The sequence below is a fragment of the Balaenoptera musculus genome, chromosome 4 (genome assembly GCF_009873245.2).
Source record: "Balaenoptera musculus isolate JJ_BM4_2016_0621 chromosome 4, mBalMus1.pri.v3, whole genome shotgun sequence".
Taxonomy (NCBI): Eukaryota; Metazoa; Chordata; class Mammalia; order Artiodactyla; family Balaenopteridae; genus Balaenoptera; species Balaenoptera musculus.
The window spans coordinates 79,182,666-79,201,499 of NC_045788.1; the positions used below are offsets into that span (position 1 = coordinate 79,182,666).

An 18,834-nucleotide genomic window follows, 5' to 3' on the forward strand; every position below is an offset into this window, starting at 1 on the left:
TACCAAATGTAAAATAGATAGCTAGTGGGAAGCAGCCGCATAGCACAGGGAGATCAGCTCGGTGCTTTGTGACCACCTAGAGGGGTGGGATAGGGAGGGCGGGAGGGAGGGAGCCACAAGAGGGAAGAGATATGGGAACATATGTATATGTATAACTGATTCACTTTGTTATAAAGCAGAAACTAACACACCATTGTAAAGCAATTATACTCCAATAAAGATGTTAAAAAAAAAAAAAAGGGCAGAAGACTTGAATAGACACTTTACCAAAGAATACATACAAATGGCCAGTAGGCACATGAAAAGATGTTTAACATTGATAATTATCAGAGAATGCAAATCAAAACCACAATGAGAGAGTGGCTATCACACTCACACCTGTCAGTGTGGCTATCATCAAAAAGACCACAAATTATAAATGTTGGTGAGTATGTGGAGAAAGGGGAACCCTTGTACACTGTTGGTGGGAATGTAACTTGGTGCTGCTACTTTGGAAATCAGTATGGAAGTTCCTCAAAAAAAAAAAGAAAAAAGAAAAAATGAAACAACCATGTGATCCAGAAATTCTACTCGTGGATATATATCCAAAGAAAACAAAAATACTAATTTGAAAAGATACATGTACCCCCATGTTCAAAGGATCATTATTTACATTTGCTAAGACATGGAAGCAACCAAAGTGTCCATCAACAGAAAAATTCATAAAGGAGATGTGGTGTATATATACAATGGAATATTACTCAGCCATAAAAATGAATAAAGTTCTGCCATTTGCAACAACATGGATGGATCTAGAGAGTATTATGCTCAGTGAAGTAAGTCAGACTGAGAAAGACAAAGACTGATGTTATCACTTATATGTAGAATCTAAAAAATTAAACAAACAAATGTATATAACAAAACAGAAACAGATCCACAGATACTGAGAACAAACTAGTGGTTACCAGTGGGGAGAGGGGAGGGGGGGAGGGGCAAGATAGGGATGGGGTGAGATTAAGAGATATAAACTACTATGTATAAAATAGATAAGCAACAAGGATATATTGTATAGCACAGGGAAATATAGCCATTATTTTGTAACAACTTTACAGTATAATCTATAAAAATCTTGAATCACTGTGTTGTACACTTGAAACTAATAAAATAATGTAAATCAACTGTAATAAGAAAAAAGATTGGAGTGGATATCTTAACATAGGCACAAGGTGAGTGATATTTAATATAAAATTAATAATGTGTTAGTTTTATTATTGATTTATAACTTTGCTTTCAAAGAATTACATTACCGTACCAAATGCCTCTCTCTCTCATAATTTGAGAAACTGCGTATCACCCTATTACCACAGGTAAGTGACTTTTTAAAAAAATGTAACAGTGTTTCCAAGTCTGTATTATGAATATGACTGTAATACTATAGACCATTAAAATTTTATAATAATTCATTCATTAGTGTATGGGCTAGGCTATGTGAAGAAATTGTATTGATTACACTAGGCTACCATTAAGCAATCATATTGCTGCTTCTTTGTTATCAGTGCATGAATCGTTATTCCTGTAAGTCAAAATAAATTTTTAATGTAATTTTTTCATTTTTAATGTTGGTGTTAGTAGTACATATAACTTCTACTGTATTTTGTATCATATAATGCAATACTGACAATATTGATATAGGTAGATACTGACTGACAGAGCATTCATCTTGTCAACAGATGACATAAACTTATGGTATCAATAAATACAGTACAGTACTGTAAATGTATTTTCTTTTCCTTATGATTTTCTTAATCTTTTCTCTTTATTGTAAGAATATAGTATATACTACATGTACAAAATATGTGTTGACTGACTGTTTATGTTATCAGTAAGGGTTCCTGTCAACAATAGTCTATTAGTAGTTGGATTTAAGGGGACTCAAAAGTTTTAAACAGGAGTCAAGATGGCGGAATAGGTGGATGCAAGGTTCGTGTCTCCTCACAAGTAGGGCATCTACTAGGCACTGGTGGGGGACCTTGGACACCTAAGGGGATGGGAGGAATCCCCATGTGACCAGGTAGGACGTGGGAGGGGGAAAAAAAGTGGAGGTGGGATGGGACCGATGCCCCTGAGGGGGAGCTGGGGGAGGGGAGAGATTCCCACACTTGGAGTGGCCCACTCATGGCATGGGGATTGGTGGGGATGGAGAGGGACTTTTGGAGGGTCGGGGGATCAGAAGGGAACATGGCCAGTGTCTCCCCCACCCCCTCAGACCCCAGAAAGCCTGCTGGGGTCCTGGGCCTGAGCCCCCCACCCCCAGGGCCCCCTGTGGCCGGCTGGGACCCGGGTTTGAGCCCTGCCCTCCCAAGCCAAGGCTTCTCCTGGCTGTGTGGGTACTGGGCCTAAGGGCCCCCCCCCACACACACACACGTTTTTTTTTTTTTTTCTGTGCGAGGGCTTTCTCTAGTTGTGGCAAGTGGGGGCCACTCTTCATCACGGTGTGTGGGCCTCTCACTATTGCGGCCTCTCTTGTTGCAGAGCACAGGCTCCAGACGCGCAGGCTCAGTAGTTGTGGCTCAAGGGCCTAGTTGCTCCGCGGCATGTGGGATCTTCCCAGACCAGGGCTTGAACCCATGTCCCCTGCATTGGCAGGCAGATTCTCAACCACTGCGCCACCAGGGAAGCCCCTTTTTTTTTATTTTATTTTTTCATTTAATTTTTATTTTTTTATTTTTTTGCTGTGCTGGTTCTGTTTTGCTGTGTTGTTGTGGTTTAATTTTAATTTTTCTAATTTTATTTTATTTTTTATTCTTTGTTATTGTTCTGTTCTTTTTTATTTGTTGCCCTTTTTTTTCTTTTGCCATGTCACATGGCTTGTGGGGTCTTGGTTCCCAGGCTGGGGTTGGGCCTGAGCTCCTGTGGAGGGAGCGCCAAGTCCAAACCACTGGACTAACAGAGAACCTCAGGCCCCAGAGACTATTAATAGGTGTGAGTTCTCCCAGAGGTCCTCTTCTTGGGCCTTAGACTTTAATAGGTGTGAGTTCTCCCAGAGGTCCTCATCTTGGCACTTAGACCTGTCTCCAACCAACTGCCTGCAAACCCCAGTGCTGGACGCCTCAGGCCAAACAACCAGTAAGACAGGAACACAGCCCCACCCATTAAAAAAAAAATGAGACGACAAAAAAATACGTTAGAGGTGAAGGAGGAAGGTAAAAACCTACAAGACCAAATACATGAAGAGGAAATAGGCAACATACCTGAAAAGGAATTAAGAGTAATGACAGTAAAGATGATCCAGAATCTCAGAAATAGAATGGAGGCACGGATCAAGAAAATACAAGAAATGTCTAACAAGGATCCAGAAGAACTAAAAAACAAACAGTGGTGAACAACACAATAAATGAAATGAAAAATACACTAGAAGGGATCAACAACACAATAACTGAGGCAGAAGAATGAATAAGTGAGATGGAAGATAGAATGGTAGAAATAACTGCCAAGGAGCAGAAAAAAGAAAAAAGAATGAAAAGGGAGGACACTCTCAGAGACCTCTGGGACAACATTAAATGCACAAACATTCAAATTATAGGTGTCCCAGAGGAAGAAGAGAAAGAGAAAGGGTCTGAGAAAATATTTGAAGAGATTATAGTCAGAAACTTCCCTAACATGGGAAAGGAAATAGCTACCCAAGTCCAGGAAGCGCAGAGAGTTCCATACAGGATAAACCCAAGGAGAAACACTCTGAGACACATATTAATCAAACTAACAAAAATTGAATTCAAAGAAAAAATATTAAAAACAGCAAGAGAAAAGCAACAAATAACATACAAGGGAATCCCCAAAAAGTTAAGAGTTGATCTTTCAGCAGAAACTCTGCAGGCCAGAAGGGAGTGGCAGGATATATTTAAAGTGATGAAACGGTAAAACCTACAACCAAGATTACTCTACCCAGCAAGGATCTCATTTAGATTTGACAGAGAAATCAAAAGCTTTACAGAAAAGCAAAAGCTATGAGAATTCAGCACCACCAAACCAGCTTTACGACAAATGCTAAAGGAACTTCTCTAGGTGGGAAACACAAGAGAAAAAAAAGACCCACAAAAACAAACCCAAAACAATTAAGAAAATGGTAATAGGAACATACATATTGATAATTACCTTGAATGTAAATGAATTAAATGCTCCAACCAAAAGACACAAACAGGCTCAATGGATACAAAAACAAGACCTGTTTGGGACTTCCTTGGTGGTCCAGTGGTTAAGACTCCATGCTACCAATGCAGGGGGTGTGGGTTTGATCCCTGGTCAGGGAACTAGATCCTGCATGCTGTAGCTAAAGATCCCGCGTGCAACAGCTAAGACCCGGCACAGCCAAATAAAAAAACAAACAAAAAAAACAAGACCTGTTTATATGCTGTCTACAAGAGACCCACTTCAGACCTAGGAACACATAAAGACTGAAAGTAAGGGAATGGAAAAGATATTCTGTGCAAATGGAAATCAAAAGAAAGCTTGAGTAGCAATACTCATGTCAGATAAAATAGACTTTAAAATAAAGACTGTTACAAGAGACAAGAAGGACACTACAAAATGATCAAGGGATCAATCAAAGAACAAGATATAACTATTATAATATTTATACACCCAACATAGGAGAACCTCAATACATAAGGCAAATGCTAAAAACCTTAAAAGGGGAAATCGACAGTAACACAATAATAGTGGGGGACTTTAACACCCCATTTACACCAATGGGCAGATCATCCAGACACAAAATAAATAAGGAAACACATGCTTTAAATGACACAAAAGAACAGATAGACTTAATTGATATTTATAGGACATTCCACCCGAAAGCGGCAGAAGACACTTTCTTCTCAAGTGCACACGGAACATTCTCCAGGACAGATCACATCTTTGGTCACAAATCAAGCCTTGGTAAGTTTAACAACATTGACACTGTATCAAGCATCTTTTCTGACTAGAAATCAGTTCATGAAAAAAACTGTAAAAAACACAAACACCTGGAGGCTAAACAATACACTACTAACTAACCAAGAGATCACTGAAGAAATCAAAGAAGAAGTCAAAAAATACATAGAACCAAATGACAGTGAAAACACGAGCACCAAAACCTATTGGACGCAGCAAAAGCAGTTCTAACAGGGAAGTTTATACCAATTCAATCTCACCTCAAGAAACAAGAAAAATCTCAAATAAACACTCTAACCTTACACCTAAAGCAACTAGACAACAAAAAAAAACCCCGAAGTTAGTATAAGGAAACAAATCATAAAGATCAGAGCAGAAGTAAATGAAATAGAAACGAAGAAAACAATAGCAAAGATCAATAAAACTAAAAGTTGGTTCTTTGAGAAGATAAACAAAATTGATAAACCCTCAGCCAGACTCACCAAGAAAAAAACGGAGAGGGTTAGGACCCATGCAGAAGGGGAGAGGCACCACATGGAAAAGAGGGCCTCTGGAGTGTGGAGTTCCCGAGTTTGGAGCTTCAAGATGGCAGAGGAGTAAGACGTGGAGATCACCTTCCTCCCCAGAAATACATTAAAAATACATCTGCATGTGGAACAGCTCATACAGAACACCTACTGAACACTGGCAGAAGACCTCAGACTTCCCAAAAGCCAGGCGGCTGACACAGTCTTGGTGCTCCAGCCGTTTGTCAGGCCTGAGCCTCTGAGGTGGGAGAGCCAAGTTCAGGACATTGGTCCACCAGAGACCTCCTGGCCCCCCGTAATAGCAAATGGTGAAAGCTCTCTCAGAGATCTCCATCTCAACGCTAAGACCCAGCTCCACTCAACGACCAGCAAGCTACAGTGCTGGACACCCTATGCCAAACAACTAGCAAGACAGGAACACAACCCCACCCATTAGCAGAGAGGCTGCCTAAAATCATAATAAGTTCACAGACACCCCAAAGCAGACCACCAGACGTGGTCCTGCCCACCAGAAAGACAAGATCCAGCCTCATCCACCAGACCACACACATCAGTCCCCTCCACCAGGAAGCCTCCACAACCCACTGAACCAACCTTACCCACTGGGGGCACACACCAAAAACAACAGGAACTACGAACCTGCAGCTTGCAGAAAGGAGACCCCAAACACAATAAGTTAAGCAAAATGGGAAGACAGAGAAATACACAGAAGGAGCAACGTAAAAACCCACCAGACCAAACAAATGAGGAAATAGGCAGTTTACCTGAAAAAGAATTCAGACTAATGACAGTAAAGATGATCCAAAATCTTGGAAATAGAATGGAGAAAATACAAGAAACGTTTAACAAGTACCTAGAAGAACTAAAGAGCACACAAACAATGGAGACAACACAATAAATGAAATTTAAAATTCTCTAGAAGGAATGAATAGCAGAATAACTGAGGCAGAAGAATGGATAAGTGACCTGGAAGATAAAATAGTGGAAGTAACTACTGCAGCGTAGAATAAAGAAGAAATAATGCAAAGAATTGCGGACAGTCTCAGAGACCTCTGGGACAATATTAAACACACCAACATTTGAATTATAGAGATCCCAGAAGAAGAAGAGAAAAAGAAAGGGACTGAGAAAATATTTGAAGAGATTATAGTTGAAAACTTCCCTAATATGGGACAGGAAATAGTCCATCAAGTCTAGGAAGCACAGAGAGTCCCATACAGGATAAATCCAAGGCGAAACACGCCAAGACACATATTAATCACAAAATCAAAAATTAAGCACAAAGAAAAAATATCAAAAGCAGCAAGGGAAAAGCAACAAATAACATACAAGGGAATACCCATAAGGTTAAGAGGTGATCTTTCAGCAGAAACTCTGCAACTTAGAAGGGAGTGGCAGGACACATTTAAAGTGATGAAAGAGGAAAACCTACAACCAAGATTACTCTACCCAGCAAAGATCTCATTTAGATTCGACGGAGAAATTAAAACCTTTACAGACAAGTAAAAGCTAAGAGAATTCAGCACCACCAAACCAGCTTTACACCAAATCCTAAAGGAATTTCTCTAGGCAGTAAACACAAGAGAAGGAAAAGACCCACAATAACAAACCCAAAACAATTAAGAAAATGGTAATAGGAACACACACACTGATAACTACATTAAATGTAAATGGTTTTAATCTGCAACCAGAAGACACACACTGACTGAATGGATACAAAAACAAGACCTGTATATATCCTGTCTACAAGAGACCCACTTCAGACCTAGGGACACATACAGACTGAAAGTGAGGAGATGGAAAAAGATATTCCATGCAAATGGAAATCAAAAGAAAGCTGGAGTAGCAATTCTCGTATCAGACAAAATAGACTTTAAAATAAAGACTATTACAAGAGACAAAGAAGGACACTACATAATGATCAAGGGATCAATACAAGAAGAAGATATAACAATTATAAGTATTTATGCACCCAACATAGGAGCACCTCAATACTTAAGGCAAATGCTAACAGCCATAAAAGGGGAAATCAACAGCAACACAATCATAGTAGGGGACTTTTAACACCCCACTTTCACCAATGGACAGATCATCCCAAATGAAAATAAACAAGGAAACACAAGCTTTAAATGATATATTAAACAAGATGGACTTAATTGATACTTATAGGACATTCCATCCAAAAACACCAGAATACACTATCTTCTCCAGTGCTCATGAAACATTCTCCAGGACAGATCATATCTTGGGTCACAAATCAAGCCTTGGTAAATTTAAGAAAATTGAAATCGTATCAAGTATCTCTTCTGACCACAATGCTATGAGACTAGATATCAATTACAGGAAACAAATCTGTAAAAAATACAAACACATGGAGGCTAAACAATACACTACTAAATAACCAAGAGATCACTGAAGAAATCAAAGAGGAAATCAAAAAATACCTAGAAACAAATGACAGTGTAAACACGATGACCCAAAATCTATGGGATGTAGCAAAAGCAGTTCTAAGGGGGAAGTTTATAGCAATACAATCCTACCTCAAGAAACAAGAAACATCTCCAATAAAAAACCTAATCTTACACCTAAAGCAATCAGAGAAAGAAAAACAAAAAACCCTGAAGGTTAACAGAAGGAAAGAAATCATAAAGATCAGATCAGAAATAAATGAAAAAGAAATGAAGAAAATGATAGCAAAGATCAATAAAACTAAAAGCTGGTTCTTTGAGAAGGTAAACAAAATTGATAAACCACTAGCCAGACTCATCAAGAAAAAAAGGGAGAGGGCTCAAATCAATAAAATTAGAAATGAAAAAGGAGAAGAAACAACTGACACTGCAGAAACACAAAGCATCATGAGAGATTATTACAAGCAACTGTATGGCAATAAAACGGACAACCTGGAAGAAATGGACAAATTCTTACAGAAGCACAACCTTCCGAGACTGAACCAGGAAGAAACAGAAAATATAAACAGACCAATCATAAGCACTGAAATTGAAACTGTGATTTAAAATCTTCCAACAAACGAAAACCCAGGACCAGATGGATTCACAGGCAAATTCTATCAAACATTTAGAGAAGAGCTAACACCTATCCTTCTCAAACTCTTCCAAAATATAGCAGAAGGAGGAACACTCCCAAACTCCTTCTATGAGGCCACCATCACCCTGATACCAAATCCTAACAAAGATGTCACAAAAAAAACTACAGACCAATATCACTGATGAACATAGATGCAAAAATCCTCAACAAAATACTAGCAAACAGAATCCAGCAGCACATTAAAAGGGATCATACACCATGATCAAGTGGGGTTTATCCCAGGAATGCAAAGATTCTTCAATATACTCAAATTAATCAATGTGATAAACCATGTTAAAGAACTGAAGAAGAAAAACCATATGATCATCTCAATAGATGCAGAAAAAGCTTTCAACAAAATTCAACACCCATTTATGATAAAAAGTCTCCAGAAAGTAGGCATAGAGGGAACTTACCTCAACATAATAAAGGCCATATATGACAAACCCATCCCCAACATCGTTCTCAATGGTGAAAAACTGAAAGCATTTCCTCTAAGATCAGGAATGAGACAAGGATGTCCACTCTCACCACTATTATTCAACATAGTTTTGGAAGTTTCAGCCACAGCAATCAGAGAAGAAAAAGAAATAAAAGGAATCCAAATTGGAAAAGAAGAAGTAAAACTGTCACTGTTTGCAGATGACATGATACTATACATAGAGAATCCTAAAGATGCCACCAGAAAACTACTAGAGCTTATCAATGAATTTGGTAAAGTTGCAGGATACAAAGTTAACGCACAGAAATCTCTTGCATTCCTATATACTAATGATGAAAAATCTGAAAGAGAAATTAAGGTAACACCTCCATTTACCATTGCAAAAAAAAGAATAAAATACCTAGGAATAAACCTACCTAGGGAGACAAAAGACCTGTGTGCAGAAAACTATAAGACACTGATGAAAGAAATTAAAGATGATACCAACAGATGGAGAGATATACCATGTTCTTGGATTGGAAGAATCAACACTGTGAAAATGACTATACTACCCAAAATAATCCACAGATTCAATGCAATCCCTACCAAATTACCAATGGCATTTTTTACAGAACTAGAACAAAAAATCTTAAAATTTGTATGGAGACAAAAAAGACCCTGAATAGCCAAAGCAGTCTTGAGGGAAAAAAGTGGAGCTGGAGGAATCAGACTCCCTGACTTCAGACTATACTACAAAGCTACAGTAATCGAGACAGTATGGTACTGGCACAAATGCAGAAATATAGATCAATGGAATAAGATAGAAAGCCCAGAGATAAACCCATGGACCTATGGTCAACTAATCTATGACAAAGGAGGCAAGGATATACAATGGAGAAAAGACAGTCTCTTCAATAAATGGTGCTGGGAAAACTGGACAGCTACATGTAAAAGAATGAAATTAGAACACTCCCTAACACCATACACAAAAATAAACTCAAAATGGATTAGAGACCTAAATGTAAGAGTGGACACTATAAAACTCTTAGAGGAAAACATAGGAAGAACACTCTTTGACATAAATCACAGCAAGATCTTTTTTGATCCACCTCCTAGAGTAATGGAAATAAAAACAAAAATAAACAAATGGGACCTAATGAAACTTCAAAACTTTTGCACAGCAAAGGAAACCATAAACAAGACGAAAAGACAACCCTCAGAATGGGAGAAAATATTTGCAAACGAATCAACGGACAAAAGATTAATCTCCAAAATATATAAACAGCTCATGCAGCTCAATATTAAAAAAACAAACAACCCAATCGAAAAATGGGCAGAAGACCTAAATAGACATTTCTCCAAAGAAGACATATAGATGGCCAAGAATCACATGAAAAGCTGCTCAACATCACTAATTATTAGAGAAATGCAAATCAAAACTACAATGAGATATCACCTCACACCAGTTAGAATGGGCATCATCAGAAAATCTACAAACAACAAATGCTGGAGAGGGTGTGGAGAAAAGGGAACCCTCTTGCACTGTTGGTGGGAATGTAAATTGATACAGCCACTATGGAGAACAGTATGGAGGTTCCTTAAAAAACTAAAAATAGAATTACCATATGACCCAGCCATCCCACTACTGGGCATACACCCAGAGAAAACCATAATTCAAAAAGACACATGCATCCCAATGTTCATTGCAGCACTATTTACAATAGCCAGGTAATGGAGGCAACCTAAATACCCATCGACAGACAAATGGATAAAGAAGATGTGGTACATATATACAATGGAATATTACTCAGCCATAAAAATGAACGAAATTGGGTCATTTGTAGAGACGTGGATGAATCTAGAGACTGTCATACAGAGTGAAGTAAGTCAGAAAGAGAAAAACAAATATCTCATAGTAATGCATATATGTGGAACCTAGAAAATGGTACAGATGAACCGGTTTGCAGGACAGAAATTGAGACACAGATGTAGAGAACAAATGTATGGACACCAAGGGGGGAAATCAGCAGGGGGGTGGGGGTGGGGGTGGGATGAATTGGGAGATTGGGATTGACATGTACACACTGATGTGTATAAAATTGATGATTAATAAGAACCTGCTGTATAAAAAAAAATTAAATTTAAAAAAACAATAAAAACATTAAAAATAATGTTTATGATAAACAATAAAAAGAAACCCAATTAAAAAATAAGCAGAGTATCTGAATAGACATTTCTCCAAAAAAGATATACAAATAACCAAAAGGCACATGAAAAGATGACAAAATTCATTAATTATTAGACAAATACAAATCAAATCCACAATGATATATCCCCTTACACACTCTAGGATGGCTATAATAAGAAAGATGGAAAATAACAAGAGACGGAAAAGATGTGGAAAAATTGGAATGCTCATACATTGCTGGTGGGAATGTAAAATAGTGCAGCCACTTTTAACAGTCTGGCAGTTCCTCAAAAAGTGTAATATAGAGTTATCATGTGACGCAGAAATTACTCCTAGGTATAGACCCAAGAGAACTAAAAAACATGTACATGAATGTGAATATGAGCATTATTTATACAAAAATAGACAAAAAGTAGAAACAACTCAAATTTCCATCAACTGATACGTAGATTAACAAAATGTGGTATATCCACACAATGGAATATTATGCAAGCATAAAAAGTAAGGAAATACTGAGACATGCTCCAACATGGATGAACTTTGAAGACATTATGCTACATGAAAGAAGCCAAACACAAAAGGCCATATGTTGTATGATTCTATTTATATGAAATGTACAGAAAAAGCAAATCCATAAAAAGAAAGTAAATTAGTGGTTGCCAGGTGGTAGGGGGAAGAGGGTAATTGGGAGTGACTGCTAATGGTTATGGGGTTTCTTTTGGGGATGATTAGAATGTTCTGGAATTAGACAGTGTTGATGGTAGAACAATCTTATAAGTATGCTAAAAATAACTGAATTGTATACTTTACAAGGGTTAACTTTATGGTATGTGAATTATATCTCAAAAAAAAGTAAAGGATTCATACAGACTTCCTGAGACAAATAAAAACTGAAGGAGTTCATTTCCAGCAGACCTGCCCTGTAATAAATGGTGAAACAAGTTCTTCAGGCAGGAGAAAAATGACATACGTCAGAAACTTGGATCTATATAAGAAAGGAAGAGTGGAAGATATGGAATAAATAAAGGTAAAATGAAATATGTTTTCTTATTTTTAATTGACCTAAAGGATAACTGTTAAATCATAGTGATAGTAAAAATATATTGATAGTAAATGATATGATAGTAAAAATGTATTGGGTGATTATAGCATATGGATCAATGAAATGAATGACAGCAATGTCACAGGGACAGTAGGGAGGAATTGGGAATAATCTACTATAAGGTATCTGCATGACATGTGCAGTTATAGTATTATTTGAAGGTGGACTTGATTATTTTATATGTAAAATCACATATTCTAGTTCACAAAGCAAGCCTCACTAAATTTCAAAGAATAGGTATCATACAGGCCAAGATCTCTGACGATAGAGCAATTGAGAAATTCATTAGAAAATTAGTTACAATTCCTGCATATTTGGAAATTTTAAACACATTGTTAAATACTCACAGGTCCAAAAATCACAATGGATGTTTTAAAAAATTAGATATTAATACTAATGCCAAAGTATATCTCAAAACTAATGGAATGTACCATAATCAGTGTTTTGAAGGAAATGGTTAGCTTTAAATATTATATAAAACTGATGAGTGCCTGAAAATTAATGAGCTACATGTCTATTTTAAGTTAGGAAAAGAACCACAAAACTAACCCAAAGAAAGTAGAAAGAAAGATAAAATAAATATGAGTGGGAATTAATGTAATTGAAGAAAATATACATAGAGAAAATCAACAAAATCAAAAGTTCAAATGTTTGAAAAAAATACCAAGAAAATAAACCTCCAGTAAAATTGATTAAGGAAAATGAGTTAAAGCACAAATAAATAATATTATGAATGAAAAGAGTGGGCATGATTATAGATAAACACTAAAAAGATTTTAAAGTATTGATAATATTATCAACAACCATATGCAAAAAAATCTGAAAAGTTAGGTGGAACGGAATTTGTAAAGAAAACATAATTTACCAAAATGCTGCAGAAAGTTCTGTAAGTTGTAAGGAAACTGAAGGAGTGCTTAAAATTTTTCCCATGAAGAAAACATCCGTCTCAGATAATTTTATATGAATATTCTACCAACCTGAAGAGAAAGATCATCTCAAATTTATTTAAACTCTTTTCAAAGTAGGAAAAAAGGAATACTCCCCAATTCATTTCAGAAGACCTGTATAACTCTGACACTGATGCCACATATAGTCAAACTGAGAAAGAAAAATAAGGCCATTTCGCTCATGAATATAGAATAAAAATTCTGAACAAAATATCAGTAAATCAAATCCAACAACGTATTAAAAATAATACATCCTGACCAAGTTATGTTCCTACTAAGTATGTGAGGACAGATTAATATCTGTAAAAAACTATAAATGTTCCTTATTACAATAATAATTTTTTAAAGAAAAAATATATAATTATCTCAATAGATGCAGACAAAACATTTGATAAAAATCAACATAAACACATGATTAAAAGCTTCAGTAAATTAGGAATAAAAGGGAACTTCCATACTCTAATAAAGAATATCTACAAAAAATCTTACAGAAAGAGAAAATGATGAACATAGAACTCAGAATCGGTAAATGGAGACGGGGATAATGTGGGAAAGAACCACACAGATATAAGTAAATAATTGTCAAGGTCCTAATTTTTATCTTGAGTGTGGGCTCCCATGGATCTTTATGCTATTACTAACTGAACAAACAAACATGCATGGACCAGTGATGACGGTATGTCATAAATCAGTGAGTCTCAAAGTGTGGTTCCTGCAGCATCAGCATCCCCTAGAAACTTGCAAAAAAATGCAATTACTCCAGCCCCACTCCTACTGAATCAGAAACTCTGGGGGTGGGGCCCAGCAACATGTGTTTTAACAAGCCCTCCAGGTGATTCTGATGCAGGCTAAAGATAGAGCACCACTGTCATATACTATGGATTCAAATGTATCCATGTCTGAACACCTATAGTCCAATTAACAAAAGAGAAAGCCAAGCTGACGGATGAAGCTGCACAGCTGGCTCATGGGAGATGACCATCAAACTTTCTCATTTAGCTGAGTTTAAACTAGATGAGTGGGATGCTGAACATGACTCCCTTTCTTCATGATGCCCTGGTAACAAATCTAAAAGGGAGAAAATGAGGCCTATTACACTATTAAAATCAACAGTAATCCTGAACCCTAGAAACCTGTTACACCTCAATGTTGTGTCACGTTTTACTGTGTAGATCCAAAGTCAGAACCACTTTTAGAAAGTAGCGTGACTTCTGCAAATGGGGAGAATAACCTCTAAGAGGTTTTCCTACAGTTTGAAATGAGGGGGAAAAACACTGATTGGCACAGCACAGGTAACTGCCAGAAAAGTCTAGAGAGGAGAAAGAATGTAGGCTTGTGTGTTGAGAACTACTGGACATTGCTGCCCAAGACAAAGTGCAATTTTTGGAGTGTAGTATATCTCTGTAAAAGTCACACTAGAAGCATCTTGTCTTCCAGATAAGAATTATACCTTATGAACCTCTGCCAACTCATGGTCCATCCTTGCAGCCCTCTTTAGAAAACCATCTTTGGTGGTAGTGACTTTTGGTTTTGGAGGTCTGATTCGGGGTTGTGTCACAAATTCTGGGAGACATGACTCAAGTTCGACTAATCCTGTAGGAAGGAAGTACATGTTTAGTATCCGGTGCTTAAATACATCATTTGGAAGTATGCTGTTAATTTTAGTAGCTGTGTGCCAAGTGGTTTCATTTAGAATTATTGATAAGGTGTATCTCATATAATTGAATTGTCCCTGAAATATAAAGGAAATTTCTATATAATTATATTCTTGATGACTTAGATCATAAAATAAGAAATGCATTCTAAAATGAAAACATTGCCCTACAAAAATGTAACATTCCACAATAATAGACAGAAAATTAATGATCATATGAAACATGGCACCACCATTCTAAAGTGGATGTACACCAGGTTATCATATTCAGCTCTGGAGATGGTCAGCCAGAGGTGCAAGTTCAATTGTGTGACCATCAACTCATGATCTTGGCCATGTGATACTCCAACCTCTCAACTGAAATTTAAATAATTTAAAAAAGCCTCTCTTGGACTTTATAACAGGTATAACACTCTCCACTAATTTATCCCCTACTTATCCATCCCCTTGCCCACTAGTTTTCTGGCATTTCTTCATAAAGAGCCAATTTCATTATATATTTCTTGTTTGCTTCACAAACCTGGTATAAAATCTTTTTCTATTTCATTTTTGCAAAACTTTGATTTTACTGACATTAAACATGTTTAAATGTTTAGTAGTTTACTGACTTTACTCCTTAATAAATTGTTGCATAGTGTATCCATTTATTTATTTGGGTCTTAGCAGTTTTTATTGGTTTCTGTGAACTCATATTATTAATAATACTAAACATGCAATTGCTATTTCTTGCAAATATTTTAATTTTTGATTAGCTTTTAATCTAAACTGCTATATTTTATATATTTATATTTCTAAGATAATACTCTTATACTAGACTTGTAATTATGTGAATTGCTTACCTTCATAGGTGTTGAGATAGTGGTTTTTTACTACAAAGTCCTCTGAGTTGTTGTCTGTGAAACGACCAAGGCGAGATAGAGGTCCATAGACCTGTGATGCATAATCAGAATAATCCTTGATGATATTTCTTCTCTCCAACTTCCCTTCTATATTCTTTCCCTTTCCCAAAAGTTTTCTGATTGCTAAAATAAAACATACCTCCATGACTATCTCCAAAATATTGTTCTGAATGGTCCAAATGCAGACTAGTAAACCATAGTTTTATTCACAGGAAGGCTACTGAACTGAATGAATTTCATTACGATCACTCACTGCAGCCAGAACACTTAAAACATAGATCTGACATATGTGTGATCCAGATTGTCATGAGACAGGTGGCCATGACAGAAGCTGAATCAGCTAGTGTTCTCAGTTAGTACTCATCAAAAATCTTTTATAACTGCATTCTAAGCTCTGGGCCAGAAAGAGGTATTCAATGAAAGTTTGTCAAATGAATGAAAGAAACTCAAAGTAACTGAAAAATATGTGTTCAATAGAGACTGAGGGAATTATTCTCTTCTAAGAGAATAATTAAAAGGGAAGGAAGACTACAGGTTCTTCAAAAATTTCTGTCCATCTTGGCTAACACCAGAATAAATCAGAATATATCCAAACTTATAGATTTCAGAATTGTTTGGCAGTCTCAGCTGTACACAATAGGAGTTTACTCATCTAAGGAGTCAGGCTTACTACTTCCACCTGTTCCTTTTCTTTCAATCCCATCACAGACCCATCCCCTTTTGAAGGCTCTACATCATGCACTCAATGGGTGTAAAACAATATTATGAGATTTTGAAGTCACAATTGAAAGAGGTGGTTGCACTTGCCACTGCTGCCTTTTGGATGTTATTTATATTTGATCCTCAGTGCTTCTGTGTGTGACTTGGGATTTCATAATTACATAAAAATAGTTTACATTTTAATAGTTATTTATAAAAATTAGTCAACCCATCATTGGTTATATCTAGTACTGAAAAGAAAAAACTGTTGACCATATCTAAATGCATACCTAGCACCTAGTTAAGTAAAAAGTCATTTTCTCACACACACACACACAAATTCAGGGGCATATAACAGTGAGAACAGATAACAGGGACCTGACTTATCTGGGGGCAGGGGTCCTTGAAGGTCTCCCCTGAGGAAGTGACATTTGAGTTGTGCCTTAGCCGGGGTTCCCCCACAGGCAGAACCTGAGACAAAGGCATGCGTACAGGTAGTTTATTTGGGAAGGTGATCCCAGAGGGCAAGAGAGAGGGACAGGAGGAGTAAAAAAAAAAAAAAAGTAAGTCAACCCATCACTAGTTATGTCAACTACTGAAAAGAAAAAATGTTGACAGTATCTAAATGCATAGGTGCAGCTAGTTAAGTTAAAAGTTATTTTCTCACATCAAGAAAAAGTTTAAAAGTTCACTAAAAATAATTTTTAAGGAATTAACTTTTTGTAATTGTTTTGCTAGGAAAAATATTTTGAATAATTTTTAATGTGATTACATTGCTATTATTATGTGTATAAATTGCTAATTTGCATATATAAGCAATGCATTACAACTTTTATAAGTTAATTATATTAAAAGTCACTCAGCAAATACAGCAAATAAAGCTAAATGCTAATAAGTTAAATTTTCTTAATTTAAATTTTAATTTAAATTTTTTATTTAGTCTTAATCCTCCACTGACTCCTCTTTTTATGTATAAAGTACAGATATATTTATAGTACATAAACAGATATACAGTATACCTGTGGTATTAAAATTTCATGGCAGGGGGATGAATTGGAAAAAAGATGTCTGAATGTCTTTTTTAGTGGAAACAATGAAAAAAAGGTTGAGAAACAGGGCTCTCTATCCAGGGCCTCAGCCCATGAATATGGGGAGCCCAACACCTACACACACGCCCCATAATGTCAATAACTTGACTACCTGTTAGAACATCATTACTTGATTTTCTTAGTGAGGAATTTTCCTCCACCCTTCTACTTTTGAGAAATAACTCATCTCCTGTTCCTTATCTATTAAATAACACTAGGACCAAAAAAGAATTATATCACAGTTAAGTCAGGTTTGGTCAAAGACCCAAAGCAGAGCCAACTTTTCCATTCTCTTCACGGTTCATACTGCACCATCACCTGATACATGTGTGCGGTGAATCTGTGCCAACTTTGCCTCCTTCACCTCCTGAAGTTTAGACCACTGGGCATTCAAGCACGCCATGTTTACTTCATTTTGATTCTCATCACGCTTCTTCAGCAGCTCTTTTAGAACTTCCAGGCGAATCTCCTGCAGTCTTCAAGTAAATCACAAAACATAAAGAAGTCTACAATCTCTCAAATAGGGTGCTCTACTACAGAGAAAGGGAACACTTGCCATAAACAGAAGCTTCTCTTTGGGCTGGTATCATATTCATGTATCTTAAAAAGACCACTCTGGCAAAAGTGTGACAAATGAATTGGGGGTTTGGGGTGGCAACTCAATAGTGAGTCTCTGTATAAGAGGAATATGTATGGGTGTAGTTCTGAAGGACAAAAAAGAGTTTGCTAGGTAGATGGGGTAAAAAAGGGCTCTCCAGGCAGATGGGCCTAAGTGAACAGCAGAATGTTTGTGCACAGTTCCAGGTCGACTGGTATTGCTGGAGGGTTAAGTAATAGGAGGAGTGAGAGAAAATGAGGTTGTGGCATGCAGCCTTAAGTGGTGAATGTGAAAATGCCAGCAGCTGACACATATAGATAATCATTCTTCGCTTCCCTTCCCCTCACCTTCACCTTGTTCTCCCAGGAATACCTTGCTTATGTGTACATATGACTTCAAAATTTGTACTTCAGCCCAGGTATTTCTGAACTAGAACTTCTATCTACTTGAATCTCCAGCTATATCCCCTGACAACCTCAAAAAAACCTCACTCATTTTATTCCCCCAGAAATCTACCCCTTCTCTTACCTTCTTCCCTCCTCTAATGATTCCTTCTCTAAAACACTTCTTACATCTGTTCCCTAGCCCATGTCTTTGTCATCTCTCTCCTGACTTGGACTCTGGTTGTTAGTCTAGTCTTTCCTCCTTTCAATCTTTGTTCCACATAGCGGTCAAGATTTTCCTTTCTAAAATGGAGATTTGAATATTTTACTCTTAAAAAT

General features: G+C 36.8%; 1 protein-coding gene across 5 annotated transcripts in view; it reads right to left on the minus strand.

The window, feature by feature from the left end:
- The window catches only part of CFAP91 (cilia and flagella associated protein 91), a 145,797-nt gene that overhangs the window by 75,733 nt on the left and 51,230 nt on the right, over nucleotides 1-18,834 (minus strand). For all 5 annotated transcript variants that reach the window (XM_036849510.1, XM_036849513.1, XM_036849512.1 and 2 more), the window contains 3 exons: nucleotides 17,833-17,990; nucleotides 15,668-15,850; nucleotides 14,625-14,767 (listed from right to left, as the gene is read on the minus strand). In XM_036849510.1, coding sequence (XP_036705405.1) covers nucleotides 14,625-14,767; nucleotides 15,668-15,850; nucleotides 17,833-17,990 — 484 coding nt within the window. The remainder of the gene's footprint in view (nucleotides 1-14,624; nucleotides 14,768-15,667; nucleotides 15,851-17,832; nucleotides 17,991-18,834) is intronic.